Here is an 18,712-nt window from a genome sequence, read left to right on the forward strand (position 1 = left end):
TTACATGCAGAGGCAATAATAACTATTTGCTGAACTTTTGTAGAATAAAATGATCACACCAAGCAATAGTTTCCATAGGAAATCTCTGCCAAGCATCAATGCTACAACTTTTTCAGCTTTCACAGGAAATCCTATGCTCTAGTCTCCAGCCAAGCTTGTGCACTTAGTCCATGCACCAGCCCCCATCCATTATAAATAACCTCACCATCATCCATATATAGACCACTTCTTCCTTAGCTCTTTCAACTGCAATGTCTTCCTCAGCTTCACCAAACCCACCCAAGAAACACTGGGGGATTTTTATCTCGCAGGGGTTAGAACCACCGATGTGCTTCTGTAACAACCCTTGTAGGCTTCGCTAGTCCCATGACATGCCCTACACATATAGCCTACGCTTCTTCATATGTGCCAACTACCAGTACTACAAGCCTCGACATGAACCGTATGAGTACCCACTGGTATAGCGACATAGATCACTCATGTGTTATTTTTCATACGATTTCATGCATTGTCTTACTAATCTGCCCCCTTGTTCTATTTGTCTAGTCTCCTCCACCTATTTGTGACTTCATGGAATGGCTTGATATGGAGCAAAATGAGCACCAGAAGCGATAGGTCGACATGAGCATGCGGTGGAGGAGGGAAGCATATGAACGTCGGGAGGACGAGTAACAATAGGGGGAACTACGGCTGAAGTATCAGGAGGAGGAGCACATGAGGAAGGCAACGGCTGAGCGCGTCGCGGCTGAAGCACACGAAGTAGAGAGGTAAAGAAAGCGACAGAGGGCCCGTCGTGCTAGGGCGGTGGGCATCGATGCCCTGAGAAAGGGCAAATATCCTAGATGCACTTAGTAGAGAGTATATATTGTAACCCGACATATTTTCATGCATATAAGAAATAAGTTCAATCTCAAAATAAAAAAAGTGATATAATATTTTATCGACAGAAGAAAGAAATTTAGCCATTCCAATGCAGGAGATAGGATTCACACTGAACTCATTGGCCGACGCAGAAGATAGGGTTCACATTGAGCTCACGGGGATTTTTCGTTCAACCGTATGGTGAAAATAAATTTTTCGTCAACGGTTTGGCGAAAATTAATTTTCTGTGTACTATTTGGCGATAATTAGTTTTTATCCAACGGTTCGACGAAAATAGCCTCGAAGCTGCCGCTAGGGACACGTCACCTATTTTCGTCATACGATTTGACGAAAATAGTATTTTCGCCATATATAGGGCGAAAACTTGTTTTCTCCTAAACGTATTATTTTTAGAATTTCTTTATTTTTATATTATTTCCGTAATATTTGTAAAAAAGTAATATTAAAAAAATCAGGGGTCTCGTACCATTGTTGTGTGAAACGACTTGGCAACTATCTGAAATGGATAGACCTCCATGGAGATGGAGTACAATCTCCCAGAAAGTATATAAATGATCGATCCTTACTTTTCTGCGCCATGTGGATAAAGGGTAAAGCAGGTTTCTCCGGAGATTCTAGCTTAAAATGATAGCGAGAGATTCACGCTTAAATTAAAATGCCCGACACTTGTTCCTGTAATTCAAATACTTCACCGTGGATTGAACTCTCGCACTCAACTGTTTGCCGACTGCTCTGCAGTGAAGTGTGATGTCTCATGTCTCACGCTCTTGTTCAGCAAAAAAGTAGCTATCTTGCATCCTGACTAGAAGATGGCAGAATTCACATGAACATTGATGGAAGAGCTGTCGATCATCTGCAACATCAGCTCAGCATGGCAGATCCAGGCCCCTTGGACAGGATCTGGTCCTGGAACTCATTATATAAAAAATCTGGTCCTGGAATTAAGCTGAACATGTTCAGTGGGGCTGCTCCGTCTTTCGATCGAGATGGGCAACCTACACGTGAGTGTAGTCCATGCTGGGCCACTATGATCCGTCTTGGTTGATAGAATGATCTGTCTCTGAACGTAATGTTTAGTTTCTTTTTTCTTTTTCTTTTTTGAGCGGATGAACGTACAAGGAGATGGGATTCTGAAGGGGCTTTAGACCATGTCTAACGGAATTTCTTCGTGACCTAGAATCCCTTTGCGAAAGGATTTTTATTTCCTTCAATTTTCTTTCACGGTTCCATTCACAAATAGATTCTCAAGATCATTCCCTCCAGAACAGAATTATCTCTTATTTCCGTTTACGAATCTTTTCAAAGAGGAACTGTTAGAGATGAGGAAAAATAAAAGGAATAAGAATGAGAAAAAATTAAAAAAACGAAATAAATGAAAAATAGTTGTTATGGTCAAATTGGAGTTTAGAAAAAGGACATGTTATTCGGAAATCAGAAAGGGTGGAAATTTTATACGCCGCACGGGCTACATTCTACAACTGCCGCGCAGGGGGACAAGTGGCCCGTTGCTGTTTCGTAAGCCGGCAGCAAGCCCACATGGGAAACGACCCAGGGTTGTGCTGTCTATGCTGCAGACTTTGGCCCATTTATGAAACACCACTGTGATCCATTTTCCTTCTTTTATTAGTCCCCAACCTTTTTTCTGCTTTATTAGATATATATTCCTTTGCTTATTTATTTTGTATTTTCTTTTCTATTTTTCGTTTTGATTTGTTTCTTTCTTTTAGTTCATATTGTTAGCCTTTTATTTTTCTTTTGCTTATGTGGGAAGTTCATTCATTTTCTACAGGAACTTTCTTAGTGACTTTTGGAACTGATTCATCAATTATATGTATATTTTCAGAATTATTTGGAAACTATTGAACTTTTCATCATTAACCTTTGGAACTAATTCAAATAATTACGGGAACTATTGTCAATACCCTTGGAACTTCTTCAACTAATTACATGAACTTTTGTCAATACCCTTGGAACTTATACAACTAATCATGGGAACTTTTTCGTTAACCTTTGAAACTTATTCAACTAACCACGGGAAAATTTTCGTTAACCATAGGAACTTATTTAACTAATTACGGAAACTTTTTTGTCAATACTTTGGAATTTATTCAAAGTATTACAAGAAGTTTTGTCAATACCTTTGGCACTTATTCAACTAATTATGTGAACTTTTCCATTAGGAACTTATTCAACTAGTTACAGGAAGTTTTGTCAATACCTTTGGAACTTATTCAACTAATCCATTAACCCTAGAAACTTATTCAACTAATTACGGGAACCTTTTGTCAATACCCTAGGGACTCATTCAGCTAATTACCTTTTTTTAGCTAAACCTTTTTAGCCTTGGAATTTATTCAACCATGACACGAGATTTTTTCAACAACCTTCAGAACTTATTCAGTTAATTACAAGAACTCTATGTCCATACCTTGGAACTTATTGTATTTCCTTATCTTTTTTGCTTACTTGAAAGCACCATAAAAAATCATAAAACAAATAAAATTATGTTGAACTAGTGAAAAAATCAGATTGCCATTTTTTATAGAGAGGATTAGATTATTAATTAGGCCTGTGTTCAGGTCCCACCGTCCCAGTTCCATGCCTAGCTAGGCCTATGTACAGCAATTTTTTTGTCGGCTTTGATGGCCAGGTCGGCGGGATTTACCAGGTGCTCGGCGGGCTTTGTTCGCTCCTTATTGGGCCAAAAGGCCCACGTGGGTGTAAGTCCTCAAGTGCGCGACGATTACAAATTGTGAATTTTTTATATATATTTTTCCAATTTTTTAAAATTAATATCTGTTTCAAAAATAATGAAGCCTACCCTACCGTTGCCCGTGAATGGACGACGCCTTATAGGCCCCTGAGTGCATGGCGGTTACAAATTGTAGTCCGAGCAGAATATATTTGCTCCCGAGAATGGTGCTCAAACTTTTTTATTTTCAAAGTTAGCATAAATATGAGTTTATTTTCAAAAATTACAAAAATATACGCTTAGTTTAGTCTATTTTGCTCGACGGATAGAGAAAGATTTTTTAATGGATAACTCTCTCGGCGATCCATTTCTTAGTCCACCAGGAGCCTGAGCCCAGGAACACGCCTCCCATGGATCGCCAGTTGAGAGAAAGATTTTTTTAATGGATATCCTCTCAACAAGCGATTCATTTCTTGGCTTTAGTGGCGGCCGTATAGGTCATAGTGCTATACCGGACTTTTCTCACTCTCAGATTATGTGAGGATATGATCTCGTTTAGTAGAGTTTTGGAAGTTTATTTTACGCTAGAATCGTTTCTAGCGCTGTTAAACGAGTTGGTTGGGAAGTGATTCCATGCTGGAATCACTTCCCGTTTTGTATAGCGAAGTGGGAGTTAAAAAAACTAGCTTCTATCTTATTCCCAATTGATTTTTTTCGATTTCAACATAATATTCTCTCAGGAATCACTTCCACCACTAGTATACCAAACGATTTTACAAACAGAATCACTTCCACTCTATTTTCACCACAAAATCAGTCTCATCACAGAACCAGAGCTCTACCAAACAGGCTCTATTGATCGCTCTCGCAGGGGATGAGATTTATTTTGTCATTTGAGATGGTAATTTTTATAAATCTCGCCCGTTTGTACGGAGGGATTTATATCTCCCCGCTGAGAAGTTTGGAAGCACCTATTTTTGCTATTTTTAACTGTAGTATATTTCTGCTAAATTTGAAAATTAAAAAAAAAAACAGTGCTCCCCCTTGGCCCATCCGAAGCAGTCCAAAGCCCCAAACTTCATGTTACTACCCGGCTACCCGCTATCGCTGCGCTGCCACGGCCTTATTCCGCTCCCGCCGCAATGCTCGCCACTACTTTTTCCGTTTTTCTTTTTTGCAATCAAGTTTCATTTTCTAACATAAAATCAACATAACAAATTGTCAACTTAGCAGGCGGCATGCTCTGAGTCTCTTAGCCCTGACCCCCTATGCTAGCAGCATGTTTGTTTATTGTTTTTTTCCATCATCGTGTATGCTTACCATCATGCAAATAAATCTTTATTGAGAGGGAGAACTCAATATGATCTTTCCTCTAAAATAAGCAAATCCTTGCACGCTCTTGGATGACAAGGGAACCAAACGAAGCTCCGTGCAAACTAGTCTTGCTAGGAAAGACTAAAGAAGGGAATAACATGCCTTAAACCCCGGCTGCACGATTGATGTAGCTGTCAAAAAATTAAGAATGTGCATTCCACGATGATATTTGAGGCCCTGTCCATAGAATCTTCTTTCCCACATTAGGGTATGTTTATTTTAGTTTTAGATTATGAGAATTCAATCTAATATATAGAATTTGTAGAAGCTATTTTTTATCAGAAGGTAGATCGTAAGATTTTATAGTATAATTTGGTTTGTAAATTATAAGAATCAACTTTTATAGTATAATTGTTTATTTTTGCTTTTATTTTTAGAACTAGAATTCATAATCTACTATTCATTTCAAAAATAGCAAAAGAGTCTCGCGCCCATGTGATGAGTGTCACCGTCCACCTGGTGAGTCTCGTGTTTTTTTTTTTCTTTTTTTGTTTTTAATATTTTCTTAATAAAGTTTTTATAACTAAGTTACAACGCACGAACTAGTTAAATAAAAAACAAACAATACATTAATCCCTTTGCCTTCTCTTTCCCCATGCCCCTCTCTCTCTCCCTTCCTTCTACACCACCGAAGCCTTTCATTCCACTACCACCCAAGTCTTCCGCTCTACCCACTGCACTCACCTTCACTACCTACTGGCCACCATCTCCCATTCACGAGCTATGCAACTTCATCCATAGTGTCTTGTTTTGCATGTCAGCGTCGTCGGTTCATGGGGAGAGGGGCATGAAAATCTTTGCTGATTTGTCTTACTAGGAAGGTTTAGCAAGAGAACAGACGCGTATGGAATCACGATTGAAAAAAGTTATAAATTTATAATAGCATAACTGAACTACACAAATTGTTTATGATAACGATATATTAACTAATTTAGAGAAATTATAAAATAATTAAGAAAACTATAATTCAACTCAGCATAATGGCTTGGAAGTGTTCAATAATATCATTATCTTTTATTTGCACAGAAAAAGTTATGTTCTATAAACGTAATTATGCAATCATTCAAAAGCCCACCCCATTTGATTTCTTAACTTATCAGAGAATGGGGAACTAAGAATAAAATCATCTCACTTTTGGGCTCTGGAGTCTAGCCTAGCGCCCTAGCCGACTACCTGCCTGTCACGTGCGGCGTGCCACCTGTTGTCGTTGTGAGCCCTTGCCGCTCGCACTGCCTGTGCCTCACCCGGGCGCCTGGTCTATAGGTCTTACCGCCGCCCGCCGTCGCACGCACATCCTTGTGGGTTGTGGCCTCGCCTAGCCACCTGGTCCTGTCGCTGTGAGGCTACATGCGATCGCACACCGTTGCCCACCGGTGGCTAACCCCCTCTAAACCCTAGCCGTAGGTTGTTGTGTTCTGTGTTGGTAGAGGAGATGAGGTCACGAGACTCGAGCAGTGGAGGCAGAACCGCAAGAAGAACTACCAATGAGGTCACTAGAGGGAGTTCAACCTCATAGCATGTGGGCTAGTCGGACAGGACGACTTGATGAGATTGGGTCGCTAAGGTGGGCTCGAGACTGAATCTGCCCCATCTCAATTTATACACATGTGTATATCTTGCATATACTCGATTTTTTTTTTTTGCAAAAGTAATAGATATTCAATTGAATACCTATGAATTACAGCAAGTTGGCACTGAATAAGCTTGCCTTTATGACCAGCGAAAAGGACTATTTTAGTCGAGTATATATTGTCTTCTCAACGCTAAACCTATCGAGCAATCATTTGTAATTCTAAACACACATTGTTTTTTCTTTCAAAAAACATAGTCCACTGTATTTATTTGGGCAATGTTATTCTTCAACCGCTAAAAATAATGTAGGTTTTAGTTGCACGCTCCTTGTACAATATCCACCGACCATCATCTTCTCTTCTTCTAGCTAGAACAGCTCGATCATTCTTCCTATGTGACGCCCTCCACCACCCTACTCGGTCTTCACGTGCTCGTCTCTGCCTCCCTCCCTCCTCCACCCATCTCCGACGATGCTTCGCCTGCCGACTCTGTCGGGTTGTCTTTGCTCGCCCTTGCTCTAGCACCACCCACCGGTCATCCTTTACCACCCGTGACTGGCGGTGTCCCCACCACCTCGTCACTCTACTTTGTGCTTGCCTCCTCTGTTGAGCCAACCTCCCTCCCCAAGAGCTCACTCTAAACCCGTTGATAGAGAATCTCACCAAAAATCAAACCCCAGCGCTAAAACTCATCAACTTACATCGGCCCTATTTGTTTCAATTTATTGCTGGCTCAAAAGTCAAAAGCCAAAACAACTAGCTGGCTTATTATTATCTTTTCAAAAGCTAAAAAGCTATTTTTTGATAAAATAAGCTCAAAATTGATAAGTTGACTGAGAATATTTTTTTTTGAATTTTAGTAGGTTGAGAATCTAAAAATTTCCAGTAAAAACAACCATTAAAAGCCAAAAACCATAAGCGGAGGAAGCGTGGATTTATTTAGGTGAGGTCAGTGCTAGTTAAAGACATCCTAATAGGCTGTGCTTACTGGGCTGCCCAGCGGCCCGGCACTGTAGGCATGACCCAGGCACGGCTCGAGTCGAGCTGGCACGGCACGAGACCATGGGTCGTACCTAGGCTGAGCGTGCGGCACGGCCCGGCTGAGATGGGCCAGCACAGGCACGGCACGGCCAGGCACGACCTAGCTTGGCACGCCTCGGCCCGGCTAGGCACGGCTCACCTCAGCCCGGCTCAACACGACTGGCCAGGCGAGGCACGAGTGGTACATGCGGCATGAGAGGGCACGCAGGGGTACACCCGGGTTAACAGGTTAAACGGGCACAACCCGTTAACCTGTTATTTTTTAATTTTCTAGCCGTTTTGTTACCGTTTGGGTTCCAAAAAATTCAATTTTTTTTTTTGCAAAAATCATCATTTTTCACCTATAAATAGAGGACTACCCTGCCCTTCCATTCCACACCAGCAATAATATTATCTATCTTGTTTCATCCTCTCATTCTTGTCTCAAAGTTCTTTAGAATTTGCGATAATTTGACAAAATTAGTTTGAATTGTTGCCAAAAAATTCGAGAAAATTAAAAAATGTCATCCTGCTATCTTGAAGAAATCTTGGTGAATTTTTGCATCGTTGTTCTATCTTGTTTTATTATTGATTATTACTAACTCCGAGTATTTGAATTTTTTTTAGTGCCATTCGACATTAATCATGGACGCCGATGATCATGATAATACATCCAGCGATCATGATTTTTTTCTTCAAGAACTCACAGGGGACTACGACTCTTTTGATAGCAGTGCTGCGGGTGAAGGACTTGAAGGTGAACCTCCAGTTGGTTCACATGCAGTAGCACCTCCATCGTCAGGCTCTACAAGTGCGCACACATTAACAAGCACCGGCTCTAAAAGATCAAGAGCCGGTACTTTCGAAGTTTGGTAAGACTTTTAAAGGTTCTAAAAAGAGGAAGATGAGGTAAGTGTCAGGTTTGCTAGGTGTTATATTTGCAAACATGAATTATCTGCAAAGCCCTCAGGTGGAACGGGACACTTGAAGAGGCACGCCACAAACTGCAAGCGAAATAGTGGAGCAACTATAAAGCAGACGGTGTTGCAGTACAACCCTGACGACTTTATTCATCATTGGGAGTATGAATCCGTCAATGCTTGAAAAGAGCTATGCTGCTTCATTGCAAGAGCGGATCTACCATTCAACATCGGTGAGTCTGCTGCATTTGAAGATTACATTAAACAAGCTCATAATCCTATGTTCATGCATGTTTCTAGACAGACAACTAGTAGGGATATGGTAAAATACTACAATGCGTGTCGTAGCAAGTTTAAAGAAATGTTGCAAACATGTACATTTTCAGTTGCTTTGACCTCGGATATATGGGCAAGTAGGGTTAGAGAGGATTATCTTAGTGTGATTGTTCATTTGGTTAATAATGATTGGAAATTAGAAAAGAGAATAATAGGTTTTCGGTTGATTGACAACGCGTATACCCGTGAAAATATTGTTGAAAAATATCTTAAGTAGTTGAAGACTTTGGTCTCACGAATAAAATATTTTCTGCCACTTTAGATAATGCGGTGTAAATTCTAGAGCAATGAATATTCTTACTCAATTGTTTAGTACCTATGCTGAATCTTTTTTGTGACATCAACATTGTGTTTGTCATATTATCAATCTTATAGTAAAATCCGGTTTGGAGAGGTTGTCGCAATACTTAGACAAGTTTCGTACTGCAATATCTTTTGTGAACTCCTCTAACCAAAATATTGCAGCATATAAACAGTACTGTGTTGCAATGGGTGTGCGTCCATGTAAGTTTACTGTGGACATGCCGGTAAGATAGAACTCTACTTTCTTGATGCTCAAAAATATTATACCATATAAGAGTACATTTGGTGTGTTTATTCATACACATTACATCAGTATGGGGTCAAATTTTACTCACGGAAGCACATTGGTATGTTACCGAAGGATACTAGAATTTCTTGAAATTTTTTTATGATTCAACTATGAGTTTATCAGGAGTTTATTATCCAATATCTTGTTTAATAGTGCATAATATTGTTGAAATTGCTACTCATTTATTCTACTATGAACATAACAATCTTCTAAGAGATTATGTAGTTTCTATGAATTCTAAATTCTTAAAGTATTAGAAAGAAATTCATTTGTTGTACGCCTTTATCTTTATTTTAGATTCTAGAGCTAAAATTGCAGCTTTCTGTAGAGTTCTCGCAATTCTAGATGATGCTCTTGGCCACGATTATTCTAGTTATTATATTAATGTTTGTTCTAAGTTATTCGAAGTTTATAGTAAATATAAAACAAAGTATGACAAAGTTCACTGCAATGACCTCCACTAGCATCCACAGCAAGTAAGAAGACGACAACGTAGGAAAAAAAATATTTGGTGCAGCTTCTTCATCAAGAAGTTCAGGCTCTTCATCATGATCGTCTACGAGCACCAGAATTCCAATATACGGAGGGGAGCTAACTACCTTCATCGATAGTGATGTTATCAGCTATGAACAAGAAAACTTCAACATACTGCAATGGTGGCATGAACACAAGATAAATTATTCAGTGCTTTCACTGTTAGCACGAGATTTATTAATGGTTCCCGTATCTATAGTTGCTTCTGATGCTGCCTTCAGTCTTACTAGAAGAATAATCAAAGAGAGAAGAATAAATCTGTCAAGTGAGATGGTTGGAATACTCACTATAGTAAAAGATTGGGATCAAGCTGAAGCACGAATGCAACACACTGTAGAGAACACTGAGCTTGAAGATTCATTCCAAAATTTGTATTTAGATGTTGATGAGAACGTGTAATTTTTAATTTTCTGAGCTAGCTTGTACTCTTTTTTCCTTTGTTAGAAAGATTTTTAATGAGGCAACCTATCAATAAAGTTTATTTTTAGAATTAATTATATGTCCCTATTATTTCAAAGTTTTTTATTTTATTAATGATTTTTCTCAAACTCCCTATAATTCCATCGACCACACATCTCTCTTTTTCTACTTGCTAGCTAAGTAGACACTTGCCTACTTTAAGAGATCAATTCCATATTTCCATTTATGGATCAAGACACCAAGAACTCACGTGCATGGTCATAGGTGTGACAACATTTTGAAAAGATCTTTAAAGAAATTAACGGGGAACATGTAAGATTTGTTAAGTGTAATATATGCAGCCATGAATTAGATGCCAAATCTCAAATAAAACGGGATACTTGAGAAAGCATATTAAATATTGAAAGTAAAATTCTAGGGTTTCTAATGAAAGCATGTAATTTTCGGAGCATAGTCATAGGTTGTACTCTTTTTTTCTTCTAGTAGAAAGGTTTTTAACGAGACAACCAATCAATAAAGCTCTTTTTTATTTATTTTTTATAATTATTTTTTGATTTTTTTAGAACTTTGTAGCTATTATTTTGATTTTTTTTCTATTTTTGAGTGTTGCGGGGCTGAGCGTGCCTCCATATCCATCAGCCCAGCCGTGCGCCGCTGACCTGCCACCGTGCCGATCGGACCTGTCGTGCCAGTCGTGCCAGCCGTGCCAGCCATGTCGCCGTGCTATAATCGTGTCTGAGCCGACTCAACACGGTAGAAGATGAGTCGTGAGTCGTACCGTAGACCGAGGATATGACACGCGGGCAGAAATAACACGACTCGTTACCGAAATCAGATCGTACCGTAGCTGAATAGTGTTAAACTAGATCCGTACTGAGGACGCGGCACATGAACCGATATAACAGATCCGTTACAGTAGTCAAGCCAAGTAGCTGGATCCGTATCGGACCGACGCGAGTGGTCATTTACTCATCTCTAATGCTAGTCATTACCGCTGCTCCAGAACATTGCTACGCTCACTCAACTGCTTCCACCCATCCACACCCCCCGAAACCCCAGTCCACCACGTCTCCTCCCACCCAATGGATCCGTCCGCCGCCAGCGCCGGCGCCTCGCGACGGAAGGCGGAGCAGTGGTTGAGCGTGGCCGAGAAGCTCCTGGTGGCGCGCGACCTCGAGGGGTGCAAGCAGTTCGCCTCCCAGGCCCTGGCCGCCGATCCCCACACACCGGGCGCCGACGACCTCCACGCCGCCGCCGCCGCCCTCCTAGCCGCCCAGCGCCGCCGTCTCCCCAACGGCCAGCCCGATCCTTACGCCGTCCTTGGCCTCGACCCCGCAAACGCCGCATCACGCCACCCCGATGCCATCCACTCCCACTACCGCCGCCTCTCCTTCGTCCTCAATCACTCCCACCCCAACCGCCCCTGCTCGCTCGCCTTCGCCGACGCCGCCCGCCTCGTCGCCAACGCCTGGGCCTTCCTCTCCGATCCCGTCCTTAAATCCGCCCTCGACGCGGAGCTCGACGCCGCCGCCGCCGCCGCCGCAGCTCGCGTATACCACTCTCCCGTTCCAAATCGACCGCAGCCGCAGTCGCAGTCACCGCTGCCTCCACGGCCAACACCGCCGTCGGTTGCTCCCTCTCCACGGCCAACACCTCCACCGGCTGCTCCCTCTCCACGGCCAACACCGCGGCCGGTTGCTCCCCAAATACGGTCACCACCGCCGCCGGCTGCACCCCCTCCACGGCCAACACCGCAGCCGGTTGCTCCCCAAATACGGCCAACACCGCCGCCGGTTGCAACCCCTCCACTGCCAACATCGCCACCGGTTGCTCACGAAACAAGGCCAACCCCGCCGCCGGCTGCTCCCCAAACACCGGCAGCTGCAACGACCCCACGGGTAGATTCTGGCGCGCCGCCTCCGTTGACGTTCTGGACGGTGTGCACGGCGTGCTGCCACATTCACCAGTACGACCGCCTGTATGAGACATGCAAGCTGCTGTGCCCTAGTTGCCGCCAGCCCTTTGTAGCCGAAGCGATGGCCGATCCACCGCCTATTGTGCCGGGCACTGACATGTATTACTGCACCTGGGGGTTCTTCCCCGTTGGGTTCCCTGGGTGCCCAGGCTTTGAAAGAATGGTTAATTCGCCACCGCCGGGGCCAGATCAGCTGAATGCACCTTGGCTTGCAGGTACTGGTGGTGCGAAACGCAATGCTAGGGATAATGCTGATAATGGGGTACCAGTTACCGCTGCAGCAGAGGTACCAGTAGAGGTGCCGTCTGCGACACCTCCAGTGAAGCCTATGAGAATGAAGATGGGGGCTAAGAAGCGTGGTCGCCCCAAGGGCAGTAAGAACAAGAATAAGTTGTGATTTATATTGACAAGGATGATGGATACAAATTTATGATCATGAGATCAGATGGCTTGGTTGGGATATTCGATCGATCACATTGCAATTGTTGTCAGCTGAAGAATTTGTCTGCAGATTGAAGTTCCATTCGATGTTGACAGGATCTTTCATGAGGAGAATGGCAGTTTTGGTGATGGAAGAGTTCTTTCTTTGCTGGAAAATGTTAATTTGTGACTCATGCCACATTGCCTTTCTTGCCACTATGCATTGGAAGTTAGCTTTTGTATTAGCTTGTTGTCTAATTTCATGACTCTCCTAGAGATAGCTGTGCTGATCTAAAGATTACAGGGGAATAACGACTTGGTACCTATTGTTGTACATTATAAGTTTGATACTATTATAAGCTCTGCTCTGTGTAGGAATGCAGCAATGAATGAAATGGTTTAAAGCCCAGTTTTTTATGGCAATTCTGCTCATGTCAATTGTCAAGTACCAAATTTCTCACTTCATCAGTTTCTTGCATCATGTTACTTTACCAGTGCTGTCTCTTAATTCATTTGCCGTATAAGAATCATTGTAAGGAAAATCTAGCGACTGGTGATAAAACACTAAATATACATGCTGATGACCTCACCAGGGCACCATGATTGTATCTTATCCATCGAGCCGTGCTGCTGTCGAGTTTTCTGTTTTGCTGGTAGGCTGTTCATCTAGAATGTTTCGCAGACAGTTCTTGCTTTCTTCTTCAGTTTATAGTTCCTTTGCTAATTTGTTTGTGCTATCTGGCTAGTGAGGACACATTATTAGGGGAGAGACAATGAGACATGTTAATCTCCATCCACTTTTGGGTTTGGTTGAGTATTCAGATTGTTTTTGTTTTCCAAACCAGGGACTATTGAGATTGTGAGCGACATGATCTGCAGAACTGCAATTACTTTGAAGAAATCATGTTTGCTACTGGAGTTTCCTCGGGAAGAAAATGCTGTCTATATGGTGCTTCGAAATATGAAGGAAACACTGCACCCACATGTTCGAACATATAGCTTGAGCTGAATCGAAGACCGAGGCGATGGCAAGATGGTGGGGGACCGAGAGTTACAAATTTACATGTGCCCCTATGTTCCGGAAGAAGAACAAGGGTAAGTTCTAGCTGACGAATGACGATCGCTACTCAGATGCTATAGTGCTTTGTTTTGAGGCAGTGCAGAAACATTGAGTCAGACCACTGCCAGTTTTAACTGCTTGACTTCACTGGTTCTGCACAGTGTTCCTCCACAGTGTTCTCTTCCAGTTTCTGCTCTTAGTACGGATCGAGATTTTCCCGAATGTTTGTGTATCGGCGTGAAGAAGCGATAATAGGCATGCGAGAAAATTAAAAATGTAAAACTAAACTTGCAACAAACAAAAGTTACCAAGTAAAATAAACTATCAGTATCTGTTTTTTGGCAACATTGTCGTTGGCGTCTGACATAAATTTAACAGTAAGAAAGACATTGACTTCTTAAAACATAGAAATCGTAAGTTAATATGAAAATGAGCATTGATGAAACACGTATAGGCACATAAAAAAGGCACCAACTACATGCTCTGAAATAGGCGTGTAAAGGAAAGCAAGCCAATGGAAACGTTTCTTCCAATCTTATAAACATGCAAAGTAATGTCCAAGTAGATGTAATGGTTATCAGAGCTACGAACCAGAAGATTTGAACATCAATGAAAATTGAAATTGTATATTTAATTTACTGAATGGATTCATGTACCCTAAGAATTACACTTACATCTGATACAATACATAACGAGGGAAAATATAGCAGCCAGTTTATTGCCACAACACTTTTTCACCACACCATACTATAGGTACATATTGGATGGCATCATGTGGAGCGGGCAAAATGTCTGTCAGTTCACACACACACAGAGAACATCCAAATGGAGAAGGTTGTATATCTTTGTAAAACAACCGAAGAGATCCATGTCATCGACAACTGGCTGAAAAATCATTCAGACTAGTATCCATAAAAGAAAAATCAATTACTCATAGCTAGGAAAAAAGGATATTGAAGTCCAGAATCCTGTTTCAATCTTGAGAGCAAACTCTTAATGGACAAAAACAACATGCAAAGGGCGCAACACTGAACAAAATGGATATATCAAGGATAGAGAGCTAGATAATTCTAATGACATGTAGCAAGTAATGTGTGAAGTGTGAGTATATTTGAAAATTCATCTAAGCTGGTAAGGTAGTATGCTTCAACAAATTTCAGATAAACATGACTAACTCACTGTGGATGCCACAAACAAATTAAATAAAAGCGAAGCATGTGTAAATATAATGTCATTTGGAACTATGTCTTGTGCGCTACATACCTTGACAAAACAGTAATAGATGAGCCAAAAAAACCGCCAATGGAAAAGAAGATAAGAGCAACAGAAAAAACAAAAGGAGCATATTCACCTAGCAGTAAAGTTGCAATGATCCCTAGCAGGCTGAAAAGAGGATGGAAATTTTTTTATATAGGGCTACAAAATTAAGATGATAAGAGTGATAAGAGTAGAAGCAGCAAGAGAGAATAATGAGACCATTGAAGTATGTTTAATGTAATATTACCACTAAGCTAGATCATCAAAAATCTCTTTGTAGACAACATTATGAGTATTGGTTGCATGCTCTGGAGGGCTATTCTCAATCAAAACGCGCATACCATCTGGTGACATCACCCGTGAAAAAGCGATGTACAATTGGCCGTGAGAGAAAACTGGACTTGGCAAGTAGACACCAACTCTGTTAAGTGTTTGCCCTTGGTTTTTGTTTATAGACATTGCGTATGAAACTCAAACCGGAAATTGGTGCCGCTTTACTTTGGAAGGCCATCTCTTGTCAACCGATGTACTTACTATTTTTGGTATATATGCCTTGCACCCTTTAGCTTTCCCTGTGATAATTTCTCCTTTGATTACACGATGGATTAGTTGAGTCACAATGAGTCTTGTGTCATTGCAAAGGCCCTTTGATTGGTTAAGAATACGCATGAGCATTATCGAAACCCCTACTTTTAGCTTGAGGTGATGGTCTGACAGGCCACTCACATGTATTGCATTGAGGAATTAAGAGCCTCAAGTGTGGTGCGATTACCTATGTCATCATCGATGGCATCTGAGCTATAATACGATATTTCTTCTGTTGCTAGCTGAGATATCATCTGAAAATTAATATGACTAGCTATCTCATTAGTTGGCGCTAGGATCGCTCGCTAACATAAGTAGGCAGCCTGATCTACTATGTCTGAAGAATCGTACACAAAAGAGATTAGTGCTTCAATATTTCTTGATATTTTGGAATTGTAACCCAAGAAGTTATCAGGGATTGTTATCTCTCCAATATTAAGCAACCAATCTGCAAATGTTTGCAGGCGCTCTCACTGAATTTTGAATAATGATGGTGACCTAGCATCATGTTTTTTGTCAGCTTCATAGCAATGCAATTAGACCATAGACGGGTGTAATCGATGCATTTAAATTTTTCCTCTTTTTAGCATTGGGTAGTACTGGAAGTGTTTATCTAAAGTCTCCACCAAGGACAACTATGATGCCACCAAATTATTTGTTAGCAAGAGATGGATCAGTTGATGCTAAATTTTCTCTTAATGTTCGATCTAAAGCTTCAAAGCAATGTCGATGATTTACAGGTGCCTCATTCATATGACTAAAGATGTATTCTGAACCAATTCAGCTAAGTGAGTATTTTTCTTTATAGCTCAAACTGAGTGCTCTTCTATGTTAACGGTGTTCTAAAGCGGGAATTTTGTGTATGGCCACCTGGGAGCAAGAGTGATGCTATACCAGAAGATGCAACAACCAAGATAATTTTTCCCTGTGCTCTGACACTATTAAGCAATGTGTTCCATAAGAATGTTTTTCCAGCACCACCACAGCCATAGACAAAGAATGTATGACAAATGCAATCGTCTATTGACTTGAGGATAGAATCATAGATATGTTTATGTTTCATGTTCAGCTGGCCAATTTGTTCTGCAGCCTCGATTGAATTTTTCTCTAAATCATATGTTTGCTCGTCTATTATAAGTCTATTGCCAATCATGGATACACAGCCCATAGTGGGCCGAGGCAAATTAAAATGGGCTAAACTGTACCTAGAATTTTTAAGCAGCCTATCTATCTTAGTAAGCACATAGGACCTGACATGGCATTCAAGGGAAGGCATATGGTAACTTGTTGCAGCAAATCTAACTTGGTACGCAAAGTCTTCACCCATTGCAGAAGCATGCTCTTCAAATAAAGCCAAAGGATTACCAACATCACAAAAAAGGAGGAGTGTCACAAATAACTCACATAGTTGGTAGGGAAGAGCCCTGTGAGATGCATCAACCATTGCAAATGGCCACTCGCGATCATCGCCAAGAAGCCCTAGAGCCTGAGAAGTGGCTTGAAATGTTGGGTATCGATGGCCTTCAATAGTTCATATATCTGAATAGGATTTTGCTCCTTTCACTATATGTAGAAGCATACGAAGGTAATAGGAGTCCCCTTGGTTAGGGCCAACATGCACCACTCTGCCAATCTTTTTCTGATTGCCACAACGGTAATTCCATTATTTCCATTTCTGTGCCAAGTAGAATTTTCAGGGAACTCAGCATACATAAATTGATTAGCATCAGAAAATGTCTTGTTTGCTTCAAACTAGGCAGTAGCATAGAGATCTTATTGCGTGGGTTCTCCAATACTTGCTCCAGATTATCATCCTCAGCGAAGACAACACTGTTGTCAAATGGTAAGTAGCAAGCAAGGCGTTAAATAGCTGGATTAGTATGATGGATTTCAAACTGGAGCAAACACCATGCTGAATCATTAGGAGTCACACATATGCATTCTAGATAATCGTGTATTTCATTAACTACTTGCCCGGAAGATCCACCAGATGCTCTCATGCGCTGAAGGCCAACCTTTGCACAATCAAATCCCTTGAAAACATACTTAAACAAATATTTTTCCATACCATCACGGTTAACCCTCTCCACATTGATGTGGGCTTGATATTTTACCAATAAGTCTACATTGTGTGGGACAACGAACCGATTATCAACATTAATGCTATTTTCTTTGTGGTTGGGCCATTGTGAGGCTGAGCATATCAGATATGACCATTCTACAGCATTGTTGTCTTGTCATAGTATTCTTTGGGGTAGTACTTGGAACATTCGCTGTCAACCATGCAAGAACACGATGGATTTGCAGTCCCACAAGGGCCATGGATCATAAATGACGAAACAACTTCAAAGCCAATTGGATCAACAGATGGATCAAGTAGCTGTGTCGATACCAACCTATCAATTTCATCAGCTGTTAATGGGTTGCTCTTGTCTAACCACAATATGAGATGGACATGAGGAAGACCACGCTTCGAAAATTCAATTCTGTACACAACTGCAGAAAGTATAAAAATAAGTGAGGAAAGACACTTCGAAGGCTATGTAAATCAATTGAATATGTTAAGAAGAATTAACAAACTACCTACAAGAACTAACCCAAAGAACTTCTTTACAATGCCTTGCATGAAGATGTCTAGCTTCATATGGAAGACATGATCAACGATGTCAGGTCTATCGAAAGAATGTTGTCACAGGATTGGGACTAAAGCCTTAGTTACTTCTGACCATAAGGGGTTTTATGTGAAAGTGATAAACAAATCAGGGCACCCATATCTTCAGCACAAAGCAACACAATCAAGATAATTTTGATATAAATATCATGGACTCCCAACATGCGAAGAAGGCAATACAATTGCTTGACCAGCTTCAGAGCCTTCAGTAATGCCCTTACTAATGGTTTCATGATTTTCTTTGTGAGAAGCTACTCTATATTTCTTCTGAAATAATTTGCCTCTATAGTGACTCAATCTAGATTCTTCCATGCAACAATACCCATCAATCAAATAGGATTGTGTGCCTCTCTTACAGCGCATTGGAGTGTTGAAACCGTCTGCCCTATCATGAAGCATGTAG

The 18,712-nt window shown here is 41.2% G+C and overlaps 1 protein-coding gene across 1 annotated transcript; it reads left to right on the forward strand.

The window, feature by feature from the left end:
* The first annotated feature begins 11,321 nt into the window (after window positions 1-11,321).
* Window positions 11,322-13,184, forward strand: LOC133897733 (formin-like protein 20). Its single transcript, XM_062338549.1, has one exon. The coding sequence runs from the start codon at window positions 11,424-11,426 to the stop codon at window positions 12,711-12,713; it is 1,290 nt and encodes a 429-aa protein (XP_062194533.1). The 5' UTR covers window positions 11,322-11,423; the 3' UTR covers window positions 12,714-13,184.
* The last annotated feature ends 5,528 nt before the right edge of the window (window positions 13,185-18,712 follow it).

The sequence above is a fragment of the Phragmites australis genome, chromosome 17 (assembly GCF_958298935.1).
Source record: "Phragmites australis chromosome 17, lpPhrAust1.1, whole genome shotgun sequence".
In the NCBI taxonomy this organism is placed as follows: domain Eukaryota; kingdom Viridiplantae; phylum Streptophyta; class Magnoliopsida; order Poales; family Poaceae; genus Phragmites; species Phragmites australis.

Excerpts from the sequence above, each read along its gene's own strand:
- LOC133897733 (XM_062338549.1), top strand. The coding sequence starts at position 11,424 with ATGGATCCGTCCGCCGCCAGCGCCGGCGCCTCGCGACGGAAGGCGGAG.